The 23,857-nt window shown below is 36.5% G+C and overlaps 1 protein-coding gene across 5 annotated transcripts in view; it reads right to left on the bottom strand.

Moving 5' to 3' along the window:
- Positions 1-23,857, bottom strand: part of sun1b (Sad1 and UNC84 domain containing 1b) — a 41,313-nt gene that overhangs the window by 4,627 nt on the left and 12,829 nt on the right. For 4 of the 5 annotated variants that reach the window (XM_051888614.1, XM_051888610.1, XM_051888613.1 and 1 more), the window contains 13 exons: positions 16,292-16,507; positions 10,020-10,210; positions 7,994-8,221; positions 7,787-7,867; positions 5,713-5,820; positions 5,368-5,466; positions 4,949-5,042; positions 3,439-3,497; positions 2,069-2,271; positions 1,694-1,954; positions 504-596; positions 317-360; positions 80-224 (listed from right to left, as the gene is read on the bottom strand). In XM_051888614.1, coding sequence (XP_051744574.1) covers positions 80-224; positions 317-360; positions 504-596; positions 1,694-1,954; positions 2,069-2,271; positions 3,439-3,497; positions 4,949-5,042; positions 5,368-5,466; positions 5,713-5,820; positions 7,787-7,867; positions 7,994-8,221; positions 10,020-10,210; positions 16,292-16,434 — 1,749 coding nt within the window. In that variant the 5' untranslated portion in view covers positions 16,435-16,507. The remainder of the gene's footprint in view (positions 1-79; positions 225-316; positions 361-503; positions 597-1,693; positions 1,955-2,068; positions 2,272-3,438; positions 3,498-4,948; positions 5,043-5,367; positions 5,467-5,712; positions 5,821-7,786; positions 7,868-7,993; positions 8,222-10,019; positions 10,211-16,291; positions 16,508-23,857) is intronic. The other variant, XM_051888612.1, reaches the window with a different exon arrangement.

Genomic DNA, 23,857 nt, shown 5'->3' with positions numbered 1-23,857 from the left:
CTGGGGAAGAAATCAGAGTATATATAAGTGAAAACTGCAGCAGGACAAGTGCATTATCTGCTGTATAAACACTACACACCGTTTCATGTATGGTGTCAAGCCGGTCGCATTTCCCTTGACATCCCATCACCCCCTGCAGGTCTCCTCTGATGCGGCCCAGCTCTGCTTCCAACCTCTGAACCTCAGAGAGCAAAGCAGCATGCGTCTCCTGAGATACGCCAGCACTGCAGAGTAAAAGCCAAGAGCGGACATTAATACTGAGACAGGAAGTGCCCATAACAACTACATTTGCTGGAGATTTGTTTAGTATGTGTACCTGACAGGGGCCTGTACTGGAGTCTGCTGTGTTAGATGGATTTCCTTTGATTGAGAAGAGAATTGAGACACAATTAGATGAATGAGTATAATCAATAATTGCAATAGAAACAAATCATTTCTGAATCCGAGGACATGAGAGAACAATCTCTCAATTGTAATTGCAGTAAACAGAGTGTGTGTTTCACCTCAGTTCTAGAGTTCAGGTTCTGCAGCAGGAGCTCCAGCTCGGCTAGTCGAGCTTCAAGACTCGTCTGATGCTGCACACGCTGTTCCTCAGTCTGGAACACACAGTCAGAGCAAAACAACTATACATTAACAAGACAGAAGAGCAGTTATGGGCTAAAATAAATCCAGTGGGGACAGAGGAAGGCATGTAATGTACATAAACACAGCAAAACAAGCAAAATGCCAATTCAACTTTTCTTACTTGCATATTTATTTATTTATTAAAACCTTCAAATTTCAAGCTTATAAAACTGTCAAACTTTCTTCTGCTCAGGTTTTCTCAAGCCAACTTCAAAGTTTGTTTATGAACTTTACTAAAGTTCATTTATTAAAACCATATCAGCTTCAAAGGTGATATTTATAGAAAAAATAATAACATTTTCATCGTAAAAAAAAACAACATTAAAATAACATTTAATATTTGATAGAAATATAAAACATTTTCTCAGAAAAACTTCTCTTAAAAACATTAATGAAGTTTCTGAATAAAACTGTTACCTAGCAACATTAAAAGCAGGACAGTCCCATATGAAATGCTTCATTTTATTGATTTTTTTTTAAAAGTCGTATCAGCTTCAAAGGTGATAATCATGGCAAAAATAAATAAATAAATCAAGGAATTATACAATTAACTTCATAACTTTATAATCACTAAAAATGAAATCTTTCACTTAGTTATTTGATAGAAACTGTAAAAATTAAGATATCTATTTAAGAAAAACATCTAATAATTGTTTCTGAATAAAATTGTTGGATAATAACATTAAAAGCAGGACAATCCCATATAATATGCTTCCAAATTTTTTTCCTCTTTTTTTTTTTAAGATATATCTGCTTCAAACGCAATATTCAAGGAAAAAAAAAAAAAATACAGTTAAACTTCTTAAACTTTATAACAACAACAACTATATACAATCTAATACTTGATAGTTATTGTAAGACATCTAATAATGAAAGAAAAACATCTAATCAGTGGAATCAGTGGATAATATCTTAAAAGCATGACCGCCCCATAAAAAATGTTTCCAAATATTTACTTTTTAAAGATCATTTTGAACCTTGTATGTAAGTGAATATAACTAAAGATCTTAACAACACTGAAGGAGAGTACAAAACCTGGTGGGTAAAACAGAAGCGCACTCATTCTCACCTCCGCCCTGCTGACCGTCTCTCTCTCCATCTCTCCCTTGAGCGCGGTGAACTTGGGCTCGAGGAGCTGTGAGACCCACAGGCCGAGACTCTCTCTGTCTGTTTGCGTGTTTATCTGGTCCTGAAGGGCCTGAACGAAACCCACTGCCTCCTCGTGCTGCTGCTTGGCTTTCAGCTCCCCCTGCTGGACGCTTTCCCAAAGTGTTGCCACACGCTGCTCGAGCCGAGCCAAACGCTCGCTGTTAATGGACTCTGAAGCAGCCTGACAGAGTAGAATAGAATTAGATTAAAATCATGTACTTTTGCTGAATGAATCAGACATGTATCAGATTTGACTCTAGATATCATTCCATACCGATCAGCCCTGGTTCGTTACCTGTGAGATCGCTGGAGGTGGGATGTGTTCTTCTTTAACTAGTGGTTCTTTTATAAAAGAAGGTAGTGCAGGTAAAGAGGGAAGAGATGGCAGAGAAAGGAGGGCAGGAAGTGATGCGACAGAGGAGACCGCTGTTTTCCACTCTGTGAGGTTTACAGCTGGCAGGAAGGACAGAGCGATGGGTGGACCGAGATACCATAACCCTATAAACAGAGAGAAGAGGGAAACCTTAGAGACAGGATCTCTAAATATCACATAGTCTTTATTCAAAAGCACATATAAGGAGTTTATGGACTTTTTGGTACAAAAACACAATGGTAATAGTTTTTAAAGGCACTTTTGTGAATACGATCATTCATTATTAAGTTACTAAAGGTATTATAGGGCTACAACTTCAACTTCACATCAGCGTCTTAAGGAGGGAGAGAAAAAGAAAGAGAATGTGTGTGTTTGTGCAATCTTGGATAAGAGTGAAAGCAATCGAGAGAATAAGCAAAACCATCTGGGTATAACTACAGATGATTGCTCAAGTGTGGCTGTTTATTAGTGCCAGTGGTTTTGTGAAGGAATGTCTGGATCATTACAACGGATTCTGTGCCATTAGTGTCACTAAAAGGAATTGCAACAACAATGACTGTCTTTAATATAACTTGTCTGTGTATATTAGATTCAAATAGGAGATTTTACCAAATAAAAAAAAATGATTTTTTGATCAAAAATACAGTAAAAACAGTAATATTATTACAATTTAAAATAACTGTTTTCTATTGTAATATATTTTAAATGTAATTTATTTCTGTGTTGGTAAAGCTGAATTTTCAGCATCATTACTCCAGTCTTCAGTGTCACATGATCCTTCAGAAATCATTCTAATATGATGATCTGATGCTCAAGAAACATTTCTGATTATTATTAATGTTGAAAACAGTTGAGCTTCTTATTATCTTTGTGGAAACTGTGATACATTTTTTCATCTTTGATGACTAGAATGATAAAAAGAACAGCATTTATTTGAGAAAAAAAAAAAAAAAAAAAAAAAGGTTTATTATAATAATCTGTAACCTAATAGATATCTTTATTTTTAATTAATTTAATTTTTGTTGAATAAATAAAAAAACCCTTTTGAACAGCAGTGTTTATCTGTATATCAGCTAAACAAGCAAATCCGGTTATTTTTGCTTGGTGTCAGCATGAGAATACCAGGAAGAGAACAAAAATACATGCATAGGTACATCACTGTAAAAGTGCTTTACATTGGTTTATACATACATACAGATGCTTAAATTAAATAAACTGGATTGATTTGTAATATTGTCATTAAAGCAATTTGAATACTTAATGTTAAAAGAGTAATCCAATTCAAATCTCACCGAACAGCAGCAGGAAGGGTAGCAGAAACAGAAGAAGCTTCAGTAGTTTGGGCAGACACCTGACAGAGAGAGAGATTTATTTATCATATGTACACAAGCAGAGCTGGGTAGATTATTTACAAACTGTAATCAGTTACTGATTCCAAATTACATGACAAAAATTGTAGTTAGTAACATAGTCCATTACATTACACATTTAAGGTAATGTAATCTGACTACTTTTAGATTACTTTTGACTAAACTAATTTATCACATTGATTTGAATAGGATAATCTTGTACCACTATATTGATATAAATATACAAAGAAAAAGAAAATATATTCCATTCTTTATCAACATTAACATGAAGTGTATCAAATATCACATTAAGTCAGGGTTTCCCAGACTGGGGTTTGTGAGTTTAATGAAAAGCTATTATGCAATTAAATCATAAAAATTTTACATCTAAAATAAATAATTTTAAAATAAAAAGCAATCAAAATAAAACACTTACTAAAAAAATATTTTATTTGTTTAACTGCATGTCATGTGACCATTAACAGGCATCAGAGAACCATGGATTTAATTTTATTATTATTATTGGCATAACTTATTAACTTAAAATCTCAGGAGGTTCAGCTGGAAAAAAGTTGGGGAATACCTGCATTGCATGTTAATATGAAATTATGTAAATTTGTACACAAAGACAAAATCCTTCCAAAGACAGTAAAACATGGTTAAATGACTCAATGAGTTCGTCAGGAGTTGATTAGATATGCAATGCTGCAATATTGAGAAAACACTTGTTAAAAGAAATGATTTCTGTAAATCCAGTGATCAACTGCTCTGTGGGTCTCAGTTTTCAGTGACATTCACATGACTAGTGGCTGGTCACAAACCTGGAAGCTTTTTTTTTAGAAAGCAAAAATTTAAAAGATTTTAAAAAAAACGAAGCGGAGAGAATCAATGAATTATGAAAAATGTACTGCCATTGTGGAAATAACATGTAATCAATAAAAAAGTAACTGTAGTCTGAGTACGAGTATTTTAAAATGTAATATAATCTAATTACAAGTACTTAATTTTTGGAATCTGATTACATGTAAACAGCTCATGACATGATTAGAGTAATATCCTGCAATACTATGGATTTGACTGCACTTACACTATTAGATGAGAACAAAGTTGAACTGAATTTAGCTGAATAATGACACTGTTGTCTTCTGCTTTATAGCTGAATCAGATTTTTTTCAAAATTGATGAATTTTGCAACATCAACCCTGTTATTGAACTGAACTGAATCAACATTGAACTGACTTGAGCTGAATACCATTATCTTTTTAGAGCTTGTCTCATATTTGATGAAGTTTGTATCATTAATTCTGTTATTTTCCTATTTATTACTGTGAAGCTACTTTGAAACAACTTCTATTGTATAAAGCACTATAAAGATAACTTGACTAGAGTGTATTAAAAAAAATAAGCAAAATCACAATTAATATATAAGGGATTAAACACTTTTAACTTTAACCTGGTGAGAAGAAAGACGTTGATCAGCGACATGAGCGCCACCAGCTGATACCATCCTGTTCCCAGCCACCAGAAGGCGCCAGTCGCTGCTTTCCCTGTTCAGAGCACATGTGTAAGAGCAGAAGAGGAAGTTATATGGAGTGAAAGTCAGTCCATGTAACACATTGACAGATTTAAATGATTTAGGGAAGAGAATCATTAGTCAAAGAATCAGATACAGAGATGGGTGCACTCGAATCACCAGCGCTGAAAAGTTAAGAAAGGAAGTGCTGGTTAAAATGATTTCAGTCTTCAGAAAGAAGTCATGTGGGTTCACTGTGCTTGAAAACTGATCAAATACTGTGGAAGTCTAATAAGCCAAAAACTGGTGTGAGAGAGAGAAGGAAGTGAGAGAGAAAGACGAGTCTGAATTATATCGACCTGGAGAACACACTGCCAACCACAGAACGGACTTCAGCTTCCGAGTCACGAACGCACCGGCAGAGCCGAAGCTTCGGCAAACCCTCAGAAGACCGTAACCTGAGAGTGTGCCATTAAAACAGAAGACGATCAGACAACATCCTGCTATCCAATATATCTTTCAACCAAATTTCATTACACCTTAGTGAAGTCTTCAGGAAAGAAATGGATAGAAAACATAAGTAATGTCATGAAAGCTTATAGAAAAACAAAACAAAACAAAAAAAACACAGAAACTTCTCCTGGAAAGAGACACTGAAGTCGATGTCTACTAGGAAGGTGTGTAAAGATCTGAAGGTGTATAACCTGTGTAAGAAACAAGGGCCCACAAGGCTGTGAATACGTGGCGGGTGTAGGAATAGCGCTTATGCTCCATGTGTGTTTCCATGTGCTGCTTCCCTTTGCAGTCATCGCCTGTAAGTCAGCAGTAATGACGACATCAACATCATAGATAAAACGCAATGAAAATACATACATGGAAAGAAATATAGCTTGTATGAATAAAGTCTAGAATATACATTTATAAAATAATATATTCAAAGTGATGCACTACCTTTTGGGGTCAGTAAAATTTGAAAGAAGTGACAGTAAAGACATTTATAATGTTACAAAAGATTTCTATTTCACATAATGCTGTTCTTTTCAAGGATTAGTTCACTTCAGAAATAAAACTTCCTGATAATTTACTCACCCCCATGTCATCCAAGATGTTTATGTCTTTCTTTCTTCAGTCAAAAAGAAATTATGGTTTTTGAGGAAAACATTTGAGGATTTTTCTCCATATAGTGGACTTCAATGGCTACCAACGGGTTGAAGGTCCAAATTGCAGTTTCAATGGGCTCTACATGATCCCAGACGAGGAATAAGGGTCTTATCTAGTGAAACGATTTTTTTTTTTTTTAGAAAATGACCAAATTATATACTTTTTAACCACAAATGCTCGTCCTGCACTAGCTCTGCGATGCGCCACGCATTACGTAATCACGTTGGAAAGGTCACATGGACGTGGGCTGAAGTACCAATCCAGTGTCTACAAAGTGAACGTGCAAAGACCAAGTCAAACACTCTTTTCAAAAAAAAAAAAAAAAAAAAAAAAAAGGGTAAAACAACAATGTCGGACGATTTGAAGTTGGAGGAGAAAATGAAATTTTTCGCCCTACCGCAGTACTTTCCACCTACGTCATGCGTGACCTTTCCAACGTGATTACGTAATGCGTGGCGCATCACAGAACTAGTGCAAGACGAGCATTTGTGGTTAAAAAGTAGATACATTTTTTTTTTTTTTTTAAAACAACTGATCGTTTCGATAGATAAGACCCTTATTCCTCGGCTGGGATCATGTAGAGCCTTTTGAAGCTGCACTGAAACTGAAATTTGGACCTTCAACCCGTTGGTAACCGTTGAAGTCCACTATATGGAGAAAAATCCTGGAATGTTTTCCTTAAAAACCTTCATTTCTTTTCGACTGAAGAAAGAAAGACATAAACATCTTGGATGTCATGGGGGTGAGTAAATTATCACAAAATTTTAATTCTGAAGTGAACTAATCATTTAAACTTTCTATTCATCAAAGAATCCTGAAAAAATAATTGCTAATAATTAAAAACAACTGTTTTCAGCTTTGATAATAATAATAAGAAATCATTTTTGAGCACCAAATCAGCATATCAGAATGATTTCTGAAGGATCATGTAAATATTTTAAAATATATTAAGTTTTTTTTTTTTTTAATTGTAATAATATTATTTAATAATATTACTGTATTTTTGATTAAATAAAAGAGGCTTCTTTCAAAAACATAAAAAAAAAAAAAATCTTACTGACCCTAAAGTATTGAATGGTAGTGTGCGTCAAAATATCAATCTATAAAATAATACATTCAAATGAAAATATAATGTACATCATGTAAATAATAAAAAAACTCTAAGATGTAAAGACAGGAAGGCCAAATAAAAAGTGTCTAGTAACTTAAGTTTGTAGGCATGTCCATTGCCACTCTGTTTGACAACATTGAGAGGATAATTTGATATCCTTTACTTAATTCAGAAAGGACCATCACATGCTCTGTTGACCATCAGGCTTAGGTTCTGCCCTTAAACTAGCCATACAACAACAAATAACCGCTCAAAAATCCTGGAGCTCAGGAGCCACAAACATGAACATCAACTCTACTCAGAAGTTTAGAAAGAGTGAAATCAACCACACTCTATCTAGACTTCTGTTGATGCTCTTTCGCTACTGAAAAATTTTCACACAAGAGTCCACACCATATGTTATGTTATATATTATTTGCAGTAGTTTCTGAGCGTTTTTTAAATGTAGATGTTGTTAGCCGCTGTAACTGCCTGAAGGACTGTTTACACATCCTGTGTGTACTTACAGAGGGACCCGTTGAGATTGAGATGGCTGTCTGCGGTCGCCAGATCCCGCACGTTCACACTGCCACAGTAGCTGTCATGAGCTGAAACACACAGCATGATAAAAATAAAAAAATTAAAATTTCTGACAACTCTACTTCAAATATTTATGCTGAACCAGAAATAAAGATGCTCAATAGGTATAACAATTGACTAAATGATGTCCTCACCTGTCTGGTCAACACTGTTCAGAGAAGTGGTCATAGTGGCATCTGCAGCTGTCCGATATGCTGAAGACTTGGAGTACGGTGAAGTATATGCCGTTTCTTCCTCCTTCCCATCTGCATGGAACGAGCAGTCCTTACAGATAAAGCCGTTTGCCAGATTAGTGTGCGCCTCCGTTTTACTGGCATCTCCATTCCCCAACAGAGAGCTCTGAGCAGTTCTTCTTCTCTGTGCTGAACACAACATTAGGAAAAATACCAAATAAGTTAATAAAAAAAGTCAAAGCACACTGTTAAAGAGGCCATATTATGCCCTTTTACAAAGTGTTGATTTTGTTCTTGGGTCTACTAGAGTAGGTTTTCATGCTTGAATGTTAAAAAAAAACATTTTTTCACAGATTCTCCATTATTGCAGCTCCTCTCTTCCCAGTCTGTCAGTAACGCTCTGTTTAGTTCCTGTCTCTATTAAGTCCCTCCTTCTGAAAAACACAATGTGCTCTGATTGGTCAGCTAGACCAGTGTGTTGTGATTGGTCGACCCCTTCAAACGTGTTTTGGAAATGTCTAGCCTCTTACCATAACCACAAGTTTCAACACACTACTAACAAACTCAACCAGGCTTCGCCCCTTTATTTTGCATATGCCTAGTGCAGGAATTATGTAAATAAGGAATATTGTGACGTGTTCGTTCCCAGAAAACTCAAGACTACAATGGAGGCGTTTCAGGTAGTTCAGAAACAGTGTTTACTGATATAGAGAATAACTCCCTTTGGAGGACTTTGCAGACCTTTTTCAATGCTCAAACAGCAACATTACACACTAAATAAAGTTAAAAATGTAAAAAAGCATAGCAAATCCTTTTTAAAGGGGGCCTATTATGCCCCTTTTTACAAGATGTAATATATGTCTCTGGTGTCCCCAGAATGTGTCTGTGAAGTTTCAGCTTAAAATACCCTACAGATCATTTATTATAGCTTGTGTGTCCCTTTAAATGCAAATGAGCCGCTGTTCCCGGCACACTTTCCAGAAGAGGGCGGAGCTTTAACAGCCTGCGCTTCGGTTGCTCAACAACAACAAAGCTGGAGAGTCTCACACAGCCAAAATGAGGATTGTCAGTAACGGTGTTCAGCCTTACACCGTTCAAAGCGGAGTCGGACACTGATGGAGAGACTCAGGAAGAAGTTACAACTTTTAGAATGAATCTGGACGTTTCTGAATGGTTAGTGGATAAATTTATGTAGTTGCTGTGGAGTTGATTCAACTCATTGACTAGCATGTGCCGTCATGTTAATCTTTTGTGCAAATCCAGCATTGAATTGACCCTCGTTTGTGAAGCAGTCTGGTGTAAAATGACTGCATAGCAACAACACTCTACTACAACAACTCTTCCTCTTCTCTAAAGCAGCCCAACATGGCCTCGCCCCCTTTGCTGCATGTTCCCGGAGACAGGGTTTATGTAAATTTTGGGGTTTGTGATGTCACCAACCCGGGAACAAGCTCGGTGTAGTCCCTACTAGCCGTTTGTTGTAGTTCTTAAAAAGCAATTTCTGTAAAAGAAAATATCTCCCTTTGCAATTAACTTTGAACGTCGTAACTTTGCAGACGTTCTTAATGCTCAAATAGCAACATTACACACTAACTAAAGTTAAAAAAGTGAAATCATATTCAAGAACCCCTTTAAAACTGATGTAAGAAACAGAGGACAGATGATAACTTGGCTTGACCTGGCCTAGCAGAGTTGTTTACTCTGCTAACTTAAACAAAATCTTGAACTTCCTACAAAAACAGTTGTTTATGCATAGTTTCATAGTTTATATAGTCAGGCCTAAATAAGCAAAAGCTACAGCGTGACATTTGCCTTAAAATTACAATTACATTTGACATTTTGCCAGTTTTAATGAAATATTTCAAAGACAAACTTTAGAAACAATAAGCAGCGCTGATTTATTGTGCACAATAAGACCAGGAACATGCATTAAAAATGTAAATGGTTTCAGTTTTGACTTCATGTTGACTCGTGAAAGGCCACTGACCAGAGTATGTGTGTGTGGTAGAGCTCTGTCTGAGCGTGGACTGATCCAGCAGGTTGGAGATCAGAGACGCATCACTGGCTGTACTGATGAAGCTCAGGTCTGATGTGCCCTGATCTTTCTGTGGAGTCTGAGTCACACTCTGAGACTCGTACATGGACGACCCCTGCTGCTGCCTCCTGCTCCGCACAGACCTGTGGGAAAAAAATACAGTGGGTCAATTACTTTTGAAAGTGAGTCTCACTATGCACTTCTATTATAACATTTGTTGCTGCCACTCTAAATTTGTGCATTTTTTTCTTATGTGGCATATAGAAATATTGCCAAAGTTACCTTTTACATACAGTACAAGAGGTCTTGGCACCATTAAAACATCCTGCAAGTTTCATTGCTTAAAACAACCTCCTCGTTGGAAATGAAGCATTGATTTAATGAAACTCCAAAAACGGCTTGTTTTGATATTAGGTGATCTGTGACATTATACGGGCAAACAGAGTTGCATATGCCTGCCTCCAGAGCAAGACATTGACGAATAGTTATACATCATCTCACCACAGGCCCCATCCACTGCTGTTCAGTCGCTTAACAGCTGACATTTGAAAACACTGGATGTAAGTGTCGCATCAAAAGCAAATAGAAACCCATTATAATCACTGATGGTGTCTACACTGGATACAGTATATGCACGTTTAATTTCTGATATACTCCACGTACTTGAGTCTGCCGACAACAAGACAAATGGAAGAGTGAAAGAACGTTCGCTTTGACATGTCCAGTTTTAACAGCTTGTTTGAGTCTGTACAGACTTCAGAAGGATCCCAGCTTCGGAAACAAGTGGATGGTTTATTTTAATGGCTTCCTGGATCGCGGTGGAGGATTATATGTTTGTTTGGAGCATTTTATGTTGTCAGCGAGGCACAGTTTAATGGAGAGTAAAGAAACTTTTGTTGAAAGATGAAGCAGCCAACTGCATTAGATCTGACAGCAGCTGCATCACAAACCATGAGTAAATGATTTCATAATGCTCTGACTGTAAACGATGGTTTTACATGGATAATGTTTTCAATTTGCAATAGCGAGTGGGTGTTGATACTGTTTCCTATGCAATGATGTTAGCTAATCATAACAGTGGCCGTTTACTGACAAGCCTTAAAGGACCCACCCCTTAAAAACAGATCATTTCAGACAGAGGGTCAAAATAAAGGCAGAAACTTGACATTTTCCCCCCATATATATATATATATACACAGGTGCTGGTCATATAATTAGAATATCATCAAAAAGTTGATTTATTTCACTAATTCCATTCAAAAAGTGAAACTTGTATATTATATTCATTCATTACACACAGACTGATATATTTCAAATGTTTATTTCTTTTAATTTTGATGATTATAACTGACAACTAAGGAAAATCCCAAATTCAGTATCTCAGAAAATTAGAATATTACTAATGACCAATACAAAGAAAGTATTTTTAGAAATCTTGGCCAACTGAAAAGTATGAACATGAAAAGTATGAGCATGTACAGCACTCATTACTTAGTTGGGGCTCCTTTTGCCTGAATTACTGCAGCAATGCGGCGTGGCATGGAGTCGATCAGTCTGTGGCACTGCTCAGGTGTTATTAGAGCCCAGGTTGCTCTGATAGTGGCCTTCAGCTCTTCTGCATTGTTGGGTCTGGCATATCGCATCTTCCTCTTCACAATACCCCATAGATTTTCTATGGGGTTAAGGTCAGGTGAGTTTGCTGGCCAATTAAGAACAGGGATACCATGGTCCTTAAACCAGGTACTGGTAGCTTTGGCACTGTGTGCAGGTGCCAAGTCCTGTTGGAAAATGAAATCTGCATCTCCATAAAGTTGGTCAGCAGCAGGAAGCATGAAGTGCTCTAAAACTTCCTGGTATACGGCTGCGTTGACCTTGGACCTCAGAAAACACAGTGGACCAACACCAGCAGATGACATGGCACCCAAAACCATCACTGACCGTGGAAACTTTACACTGGACCTCAAGCAATGTGGATTGTGTGCCTCTCCTCTCTTCCTCCAGACTCTGGGACCTTGATTTCCAAAGGAAATGCAAAATTTACTTTCATCAGAGAACATAACTTTGGACCACTCAGCAGCAGTCCAGTCCTTTTTGTCTTTAGCCCAGGCGAGATGCTTCTGACGCTGTCTGTTGTTCAAGAGTGGCTTGACACGACAGCTGAAACCCATGTCTTGCATACGTCTGTGCGTAGTGGTTCTTGAAGCACTGACTCCAGCTGCAGTCCACTCTTTGTGAATCTCCCCCACATTTTTGAATGGGTTTTGTTTCACAATCCTCTCCAGGGTGCGGTTATCCCTATTGCTTGTACACTTTTTTCTACCACATCTTTTCCTTCCCTTCGCCTCTCTATTAATGTGCTTGGACACAGAGCTCTGTGAACAGCCAGCCTCTTTTGCAATGACCTTTTGTGTCTTGCCCTCCTTGTGCAAGGTGTCAATGGTCGTCTTTTGGACAACTGTCAAGTCAGCAGTCTTCCCCATGATTGTGTAGCCTACAGAACTAGACTGAGAGACCATTCAAAGGCCTTTGCAGGTGTTTTGAGTTAATTAGCTGATTAGAGTGTGGCACCAGGTGTCTTCAAAGTTGAACCTTTTCACAATATTCTAATTTTCTGAGATACTGAATTTGGGATTTTCCTTAGTTGTCAGTTATAATCATCAAAATTAAAAGAAATAAACATTTGAAATATATCAGTCTGTGTGTAATGAATGAATATAATATACAAGTTTCACTTTTTGAATGGAATTAGTGATATAAATCAACTTTTTGATGATATTCTAATTATATGACCAGCACCTGTATATATATATTTTGTGTGCAAATTATTTATTTATTTATTTTTTGTGCAAATTAACATAAGTGAACCTCAAGGAACATATTAAAATAATACAAAAAATCCATGTCATGGCCTTTTTAATGTATCCTTTCTGAATAAAAGTATTAATTTCTTGAAAAAAAAACAAACAGACAAAACTGAACATATCAGAAGCATATGCACTAACCACTATGCAAAAGCTCTAACACATTTTTTCTACATCTATTATAGATTATTATTATTATTATTATTATTATTATTATCATCATCTATTAGTGGTTAAACGGATCGTTGTTGATCCGTGATCCGTACGGACCAAGCCCTACGGTTCGGCACGCATGTGATTCGCGGATAAATTGCAAGTTTAACCGCAATAGAGTGAAAGATAATCATTTGCATGTGTTTTGTCTTGCTAGTTTACACATTCAATAGATATAAAACTATTCCAGCGCTAGAAGAGGCAAAAGATGATTTAATTTGGTATCGCACGCCACGCTGTTATAGGTGCGCACAGACGCACATGCATATAAGGCTCGCAGAGAGAGAGAGAGGCGCGTTTTAGATAGCTTGCGAACTCCAAATTGATTTCTCTTTCGCGTCCTCAATACACTTGGATTGACACATACACGCATTATGTCAGTCAAAATACCCCTCTCGGCAAGGTGAGAGGTGAGAATTCGGATGTGTATCTATCGGATGTGTGAGTGCATGGGGTCTTACTCTTAAAGTGACAGCAACCTATAAATACCTGCTGTTGTCTGTCATGTAAATCAAACAACAAACAGCTTTAACCAAAAATTAATCTATATTAAATGTATACAATGAACAGTGTCATTTAACATTTAATTATTACATTTCTGTACATGAAAAGTAATACTACAGTTAGACCTTATACTTGTATATATTATATATACTATATTTGTAACTTATGTTGTATTTATCTATGCTTGTAATTGGTGTACAGTATTTGTTCTTTTTACAGTCTGTTCACTTGCCTTTAATAATGTATTAGTTAGGCTAGTAGTTTCTGCTGTGGTATCAGAGTAGTATAAAGTAATAAATGCAAAGTTACCCCCCACCCCCCAATTTTTTTTATTTTTATTTATTTATTTTTTGTGCTGATCCGAAAAATGATCCGATCCGTGACTTAATAACAGTGATATGATCCAAACCGTGAGTTATGTGATCCATTGAACCACTATTATCTATTATCTTTAATACTTTTCTAGATGTATCTTTAACACATCTATTAAAAAAACTACTCGTCCACTTAAAAAAAAAACTATTCAATAAATTTGCATGCTTAAACACTTAACTGACACAGAATTAAGCACTGGCAGTTAAGTTGTACGAACCTGCTGCAAGTCATGTAAAATATGTGCTGCCAGGCTGATCACACAAACCTATATCTTTTTGGGGAATTTCTGAGAGGTTGGAAAGATTGTATTCATTTTACTCAAGCACTAACATGTCAGTCATTGCAGGACAACCTCTCTTACTAAGTTGTAATGCTGACTGTCACCACTTGTATATTTCCCAAATCCAACCTTGAACCCTCAGTTCTATCTAACTACCGTCCTATTTCAAATTTACCCTTCATAGCTAAATTACTGGAAAGCACTGTTGCCTCCCAACTCCAGTCTTTTCTAGTTGAAAATAATCTCTTTGATCCCTTTCAATCTGGTTTTCGCCCCTCCATAGTACTGAAACTGCACTTGTAAAGGTAGTGAATGATCTATTGCTTTCTGGTGACTCTGGTTCTCTGTCTATACTTCTGCTACTTGACCTCAGCTCTGCCTTCGATACCGTCTCCCATGAATTACTTCTTTCTCGTCTCTCAGATTTGGGTATTTCTGGTACTGCTCTTTCTTGGTTTTCTTCCTATCTCTCTGACAGACAATTCTACATCTCAGTTAAGGATTTTCGATCACCTACTGCCCCCCTGAAGCGAGGTGTTCCCCAGGGATCCGTTCTCGGGCCTTTATAATTCATAATTTACATAACACCACTTGGTCAGATTTTACAACGTCATGGTCTTAACTATCATTTTTATGCAGATGACATTCAATTATACTCTATCTGCACACCTGCCCTACCTGCCCAAACTGACAAAATCTCTGCTTGTGTGAAAGACATAAAAGATTGGCTTAATTAAAATTTTCTGCAACTTAACATGGACAAAACTGAGATTATTTTCATTGGAACTCCCTCACTTACCAGCAATATTTCTACCAATTTCACCTGTGAGATTGCTGGTTCCCACATCAGAACATCTAATACTGTTAAAAATGTAGGTGTAATCTTTGACTCCACACTTTCCTTTCAGTCTCATATTACCTCTATTACCAAATCTGAATTCTTTCATCTACGCGCATTGCCCAACTCCGTCCCTTCATCAGTACCAAAGACGCTGAAACTGTCATCCATGCATTTGTATCATCACGCCTTGATTACTGTAATGTCCTCTTTATTGGTCTACCTGCCAGCTCCATCTCCAGATTACAATACATCCAAAACTCTGCTGCTAGAATACTCACCCATACCAAGTGCTCTGCTCATATCACCCCAATTTTGTATGATCTCCACTGGCTTCCAGTTGCCTACCGTATTAAATTCAAAATTCTCCTGCTCGCTTTTAAATCTTTTAATGGCTTAGCTCCCCCTTATCTTTGTAACATGCTCTTCCCCTACACCCCGACTCGCTCACTACGTTCCTCTGACTCTGGTCTTCTTGTCGTCCCTCGGCATCGCCTCTCTTCAATGGGGGGCAGATCATTCAGTGTTATCGCGCCCAAACTCTGGAATTCTCTCCCCCGCTCACTCTGTTGTGTTAATAATATCTCTGAATTGGGGATACTCAAAACTCACTTGTTTTCTCAATGTTATACCTCTGATTTGATGGATTGCTCTGCTTAATTAACTAATAGTTCTCTGAATGTTATTTTATGTCTCTTAAGTCCTGTTTTGTATTTTATTGTGCTTGACTCTATTCTTCTGTATGCTTCCCTGTCCATTATTGTTTTTCATCACTGTCTACTCGTATTATCTCTTCCTTGATAATTGTACATTGTAAAGCGTCCTTGAGCCCTGGAAAGGCGCTATATAAATAAAACTTATTATTATTATTATTATAGTTGCAGAATTCAACACAAATATTAATACATTTTAAGATAAACCTCCTTCCCTTGAAGTAAATATATCCACAGTAATAAGATAAATGGATTTAATGGCTTTAAGAGATTCAATTGCCACATATGATGGCAAAAACAGAGCAAGGACAATTTTGTTCTAAACATGCGTCTCACCTCACGTAGTTGTGCTGGCATGAGGCTGTGTGAGTTTACTGATAAGAAATAATGTTGCACACTTGGTTTGTTATCTTAAACTGACAGAGAGATGAAGATCTGACCTGCTGACGCTGCTGCTGCCGCCGCTGGTGGTGGTGCTGGTCCGCTTGTAGGAGCTGACATTGTGATTCACAGCAAGCTCAGTGAGGCTGTTGTCACCATAGAAACCACTGCTGGTCTGTAGTCTCAAACTACGCCGTGACATTCTGGGTGAGTCGTACACAGGATTGATTTTGTGCTCCTTCTCAAACTCAAGGGCTGCAGACGAGTAACTTGAACTGAAGAGGGGGGAAAAAACATGTAAATTCAGATATAAGATTTTCAAATGCTACAAGCTTGCATAAATTGTATCACATGTGATACAACCTGTGGATTATAGCTGCTCATATGTTTTATCTTCTGATAATGTCAGTATGAATCCGGAATGAATCTATTCTAGTTCGACACATGTATTGAGAAAAATACTGGAAGAAAAATATTTCAAATTTGTGTTTGAATTTGAAAAACAGGAACATTCTAAAAATGATGGAACGTTAGGAACTTTTCAAAGCAATGAATACACTTTAAAGCTCTCTGAGGCTATAATTACAGGTGACAAATGTGAGTTATGCACCTGCATAAAATCACCCGGCCCTTTGGGTGTTGCACTAAGAGAAAAGAGGCACAAGAGAGGCCTAAGGCAACTCTACAGGAGTTACAATCCTCCATTAACAACATGGGAGAAAGAGTTGAGAAGATGACAACTGCACACAAACTTGTCTGGCTCAATAAATCTGACTTGTTGCAAGAAAGTCTTTGTTGAGACAAAAATCGCATTAGATAGATAAAGACAATTAAATTAAATAAATGAGTGAGGTACTCTGTGTGAGATGATTTGGTGTAAACTAAAAATTAAAGATGTTACAATTATCTTTGCAGCATAAATGCAACAAAAATGATTTGTAAACACCTGAAGGGTTCATGAGGGAACTACTGGGGATTTGTGACATTAAAAGAAGGAAACACTTTAAAATAATCACTGAAATCCTAAAGATGCTAAATTAAAATAAATAATTTTAAAATAAAGCAATCAAAATAAAACATTTGTTTCCCTGCATGTCATGCGACCATTAACCATCATTGTGTCCATTATTTTTGATAAAATCCAAGTTTTTTTTTTTTTTTTAATCCCCCATAGAAAGCAACGTAATTACCTTCATTCAAGGTCCAGAAAGGTATTGAAGACCGTTAAAAGTCAACGTGACTACAGTGCATAACATTAAGTTCAACCTTAATGTTATGAAGTGACGAGAATACTTTTTGTGCATAAAAACAAAACAAAAATAATGACTTTATTCAACAATTTCTTCTCTTCTGTGTCATTTTCATAAGCCGTTTACATTCAGCGCTTCCAGGTTCTGCATCAGAATGCCGGATAAAAAAAAAACCCCTTGTATTTCATCAAAAACATCTTAATTTGTGTTCTGAAGACGAACGAAGGTCTTACGGGTGTGGAACAACATGAGGGTGAGTAATTAATGACAGAATTTTCATTTTTGGGGTGAACTAACCCTTTAACTTAAAATATGTAACTGAAGTACCCCCTGAGATTTTATGTCAAAGGAGTTCATCTGACAAAAACTTTAGGAATCCCTGCTAGGATAACGCTTTGAAACACACTGCTAAACAAACAGAAAAGTGCTTTCATAAACATCACAATGCTATATATTAAGTGCAAAAAAGGGTTAAAATCACATTAAATTCTATGTAACAACAAATCACCTTTTGAAATTAACCTGATGCTTCAAATAACGATTGTACCGATTACACCAGTAGGTGCCGAGAAGTGACTGTTAAAAAACATATTTGTCATTGAATCATTCATTTAAAGGATTTGTTTAAAAAGCTGATTCATCCAGTAATGAAACAAGTCAAGTATTTGAGTGAGTCATTGAATCATTCATTCAAACTAGGGCTGGGCGATACGGAAAAAAAATAAAATCTCGATTTTCAGAACGATAGACCGATTCACGATTTTGATTTTTTTTTTTTAGCCTACTGTTTAACTAGTTAACTTAAAAACTTAACTACAATATGATTCAAGTAACATTTTCTTTATTAACAATCTGGTTAAAAAAAATTCCATTCCAAGTGCACCACACATGAAGTGATCAACATGGTGTAAAATGTAAAACAATTTGTTCAATATCTTTTCAGAAAATATGCCTGAAATACGAAGGCAAATGTTGTAAAACACATTACAAACTTATCTTAAACACATCCTATATACTCAGAAATAATATAAAATAAGAAAAATGCTAAATATTTCTTAGCCAAAAAGTAATAGCAATAAATAACACCAGTAATAGGCTATTATTAACAGCAAATGCTTTGTAAAAACAGAAAACAACAGCAGCTTTCAGCCTGTCACCATGAAATATCAAACATACAGTAGTAGTATTTACAGGTTTTTGCACTCCATTGCGCTCTTTGTCCTATTTTTATGTTTGGCAGACTTGCTTGGGTGTTGCACTCGTGTCTCGCGTCATTTGCAGCGTCTCACCCATTAAAAACGGCATTCTAAAAACACGGCGGTCAAGTTAAAAAAAGTTCAACTCACGTTTAATAACTCTGCCTTTTTTCTCATTCCACTGCCTGCGTCTCATTTTTATAACGCAATAACGCATTTCTGAATGAACTATAAGCTAGTCTCACCCCTCTACATTATAAATAGAAGCTGAAACTTTGGTTGAAACCGGTCACTTGTTCACACAATTACTATTTTCTACATGGTGAATGGCACATAGTGCACTATATAGGGGATAGGGAATGATTAAGACGTGTAAACATACTTTCCATTGGGGCGAATGAAGTGTGGTTTCACGTTAGTGTGAGCACAGTCAGCTCCGGTCCAGAGACACGATTGCATGTGCGAGTCGGTGCAGACCACAAAATGTATTTGAATTTTGTACAGTATGCACAGTATACAATGCTGTATCTTAAAGCGACATACTCAAGATTAAGGCAAAAATCAAGCATCAAAACCTAAATGAGTATCACTACTGTGCGTCTCTCTCATGCTCTCACTCTGAATAAACCAGCAGGATTACACCATCCATCTCAACCAGAGCCAATTAAGGTCTCAACCTGCGGCATTACAACATTCACATGTGTGTCAATGTTACAGCAGATTACAAGACAACATTATCAGTGAATAATGACTTAAATTTCAGCTTCACATGCAAAGCTATCGTATTACATCAGAAGACTTGAAGTTTTAGGATCCAGTTTTATAATACTTTTATAGCATTTTTTGTCATTTTGGAGTTTGACAGCCCCAGTCCTCCTCTTAATGGTCAATAAAATATTGATATATAAATTAAAGAGAAGCTGAGAAAATAAGATATAAAGAGACAGTTCCCCCCAAATAAATCTCAAAAAGGCCAGCAATCATTAATTAACAACTTGATTAACAAATCAGAGCAGAATATCATTATCAACTGAGCTGGGCACAAGTCACGTGTAAACACCAGTGTCCAGAACACAAAAGCACGAAATAAAGCAAGAAACGGAAATGAGAAACACAGTGCAAACATCTTAAAATAACAGTCCCTTAAAGGCCGTGTCTTCCTGTGAGAAATACCCATTGGACCTGAGCCACATCAGATTAGCTTGCATAAAACGCACCCCTCCCAAAGCTAAAACCTCATAGAATTACTAGATGGCACTTTATCTTCAGCGTACACAATCTGTAAACCTCCAGCAATATGACATCAACTCCTGAAACATCACTTCTTTGCCAATTTCTCACTTTGCAGCTGGTTTATTATTGGCACAGGAAATGAAACGGCTCTGTTACAATCAAAGAGAAAAAACTACTGATGAATAGTGACACTAAAAATAACTGTATATTAATTCAATCTAAAGAAACAAACAATGAACTAGGGCTACACAATTTTAGGAAAAAAATAAATAAAAAAAAATTGCGTTTTTTTCCTGATAAAATTGCCATTTAAAATGTGATAAAAAAAATAAAATCCCTTGCTCATAGGGATGCACAATTTGACCAAAATGTTGTAGTCTTAATATTTCACTGTACAATAAAGTATTTAAGAAAAACATAAGATATATTTATTTTTTTATATTTATTTTTTGGAAATGCACATTTGACACTAAATCACCCGAGTTAAGATGCAGATAAAATTAACTTTTATTAACAACAGTAAGATGTAAAAAACATTTTTTTTTTTTATTAAAAAAAAAACAACAACAACATTTAAATTGGATAATATTCAAAGCTTTGAAGTGCTGAAAAAAGTGTGAAGCACTTGAAAAGCACTTGAAAGACTTTTTAATTAAATTCAATAATTTTACTGAATCTGAATTAAAAAAAAATAAAACAAGCCAATAAAATAAAATAACCACACTTTTATTTAAAGTTACACACAAAAATTGAACAGAAAACTGGCCTGTTTTAAAATAATGTTAAATATCAATATATTAATATATTATTCTTCATTCAGTTCCATGAGACAGAATTAGGTGTAACAGATTTATTTTTTGACCAATTATGAAAGTATAGTCCTACACAGCTATTATTATCAGAGCATGTGAGCAGATAGCAGGCAGTGGATCAGTTAACGAGAGGGTGGCGTCATTTTACCAGCGTTGCCCACCACGGCTATACCACACCACGTTACAGTACAGTATGGCTATTGCAAACAGAAACAAACAAGTCCAGGGAAATTTCATGTCGGAACATTTTTGAGCGGACTTTGCTTTTCATGAGGGGAGTGTTTGGGCCGTGAGCCACTGAGCAGAGAATGCACAAACAAAGCTGAACATTTGAACAGTTTCTTCAAAGTTGTGCATCTTCGGAAGCGGAGCTGCATATTTTCGACCTTTTTTCTCTTTCAGCCAAAAACTGAAAATGCCATTTTCGGTCGATAATTTTCGGTGGTCTAAATTTCGGTGCATCCCTAATGGATAATAAACAGAATAAACTGGATCATAAACTGGAGCCCTGCTTTTAAACCATATTGAAGGAGTTTCCTTGCATTCCTTAATTATCAAGCTCATTATTTCAAAAACATATTATCAACATTTTAGCTTTGCAATGAAATTCATATGCAGGCACAATTTATAATGATCTAAAACAAAAACTTTGTTGACTTGACATTGTAGCTGCACATCAGCATCAGTGTGAATGGCCCTTAAAGGAATTAGATATTTTACTTCATAATAGGGCTGGGCGATAAAACGATAACGATATGTATCGCGATAGACACGTGATCGATATCAAAAAAATGTGTTCGATAAAACGTTCGATATTTTTTTATTCTTCGTCGGAAGAAAACAGAGGTTGCGAAGCAAGTTTGGTTGCATTAACAAAGGCACTCGCTCTCTGGTAACCTAGCAACGTAGGGAGTGACACGCTAACAGCCAATCATGTAACAGTATCAAGTTTGGTTGCGCCATATCGTTGTCTCGTGCTGGTCTGCTGGATTCCTCTTCAGTAACCGGCGACTGATAAGCAGAAAATGAGTGCCGCAGCGAGCGAGGAAATTGTAAATAAAAGAGGAAAAGTCAGCTCGCCAGTATGGCAGTTTTTTGGATATTATAAGTCTGACCGTAGTCAGACCAATGTCGTCTGCAAATTATGCAAGACCGTCGTCCCCGCCAAGACTGGTAATACCACGAACTTGATGTACCACCTTAGCCGCGCTCACCCTTTGGAGCACAGCCGTATTCAACCAACAACATCTGTGCGGTGTTGCAGCTACAACATTTTAATTATTTGAGTTTTCCATGGTTGTTAACATTTCTGTCTTAATAACTGAAGGGATTATGATCAGAGGAAGGTTAAGTTTAAAATAAAAATGTTTAAATGTAATATATTTTTCTCCTGGTCCTTATTTTAAATGGGTCATAAAAAATATCAATAATTATCGATATCGACCGATATGGAACACTGATATCGTGATACAGTTTTCAGCCATATCGCCCAGCCCTACTTCATAATTTGTTAAATATGGATTTTTTTTTTTTTTGTTTTTTTTTTTTTACACAAACACTTCACTTCAGAAGGCCTTTATTAAGCACTGCCATTATAAAGCTTGGATGCATCATTTATTAATATATCTCAGATTGTGTTTATTAGGAAGAAGAAAGTCATATACACCTAGGATGGCTTGAGGGTGAGTAAAGCTTGGGGAAATTTTCATTCGAAAGTGAACTAATCCTTTAACACAGCAGAGATTTACTGCTTGACACTTTATTGCAGCATGCCTGGTTAGGACACCATATTAGTATGCTAATTACTCGATTAGCACACTTTTTAGTGCAGATAGCCGACTTACAAAAGGTCAACCACCTACCCATAAACCATCTTCCACACACAGGCACAAGACGAGCGCTGCGATACTGACGACTGACAGGAGGAAATCTGATTAGCGAGAACACATGAAGCTCACGGTGAGATTAAGAACCTCACGGGCTCAGACTGAAGAGTTCAGGGCTTTATTTCAGAGAGGCACTACAGGGTCTGAGTGGGCTTAACATCAGCTCCTGCTCTACGGTCAACAAGCAGCATCTTGCTCCACTTCAGTATCATTACTGCATCAGCTGACCCTCTTGAACAATCACTCGCTTCCCACTTACTATCTCAAACACTTTATCCCTCTTTACAATATTGATTATTCAGTAATACCAAAGTCCCTTTCAAGAAAAGTCTGTTCACTCTGGAGCCATATTTACAATGCCTCTGGTCAGCTATTTCTTCCAAGATCAAATCCTATCTATTTGAATGGGTGAATTTGAAAATTTAAAAACTGCTTGGCGAATATTAAATAACATATTTCAAACCAGCAACAAAATCTGACATGAACTGTCCCATAAATGTTGATTCTTATGCTCAAATAGTATTAAAAAGTTTATTTTTCAGGCTAGCTGAGCTAATGCACATGTGCAGTCCTAAGCGCGAGTCTCAGGTTTCTACGGGAACTGGAGCTTCTAACAGCAGCTGCAGTGATCCAATGACCTTACCAATCAGCGATTGGCTCTTTTATTTAGAAGGCGGGACGTATTCCGCCATATTGCACATTGCAGTTTCTCTCATTCATAAGTAATAGGAGTGAACCGTCTTTCTATATCTATATAGTCTTTGGTAATACTCACTGTCAGTACCTTTATAGGAACGAACTGATTTTGAAATAATAATACCTATAAGCCCATAATTATATTGATAAGGGATATGATATTATACAATATAACCAAACCAAACCAAACATGCAACAAGTAAATTGTGGCCGTAATATATACTGTATTGTTCCAAGTTAGAATGTTTTTTTCTTAGAAATACATCAGTTTGCAACAATAGGTTGCGCCAAATAAATGTGATCATTGGTACATTTTACTAACATCTACCATACTTTCAATACAAAAATTAAAATCTGAAAAATATGTAATATACAAAAATTCTCTTTATAAAACACAAGATTTGGTCTTCAAAAAGCCTTTTTTCAAGTCGTCTTTTAATCAGGTTCGTCTTATTTTCGGAACAATACAGTAATTATATTAGGGGTGGGCGATACGGCAAAAATATCATATCACGATTTTTTTCAGGAAAATCACGATTCACGATTTTTATC

This window comes from Ctenopharyngodon idella, chromosome 3, assembly GCF_019924925.1.
Source record: "Ctenopharyngodon idella isolate HZGC_01 chromosome 3, HZGC01, whole genome shotgun sequence".
NCBI classification, from domain to species: Eukaryota; Metazoa; Chordata; class Actinopteri; order Cypriniformes; family Xenocyprididae; genus Ctenopharyngodon; species Ctenopharyngodon idella.
This window is presented reverse-complemented; position numbering and strand designations above follow the sequence as displayed.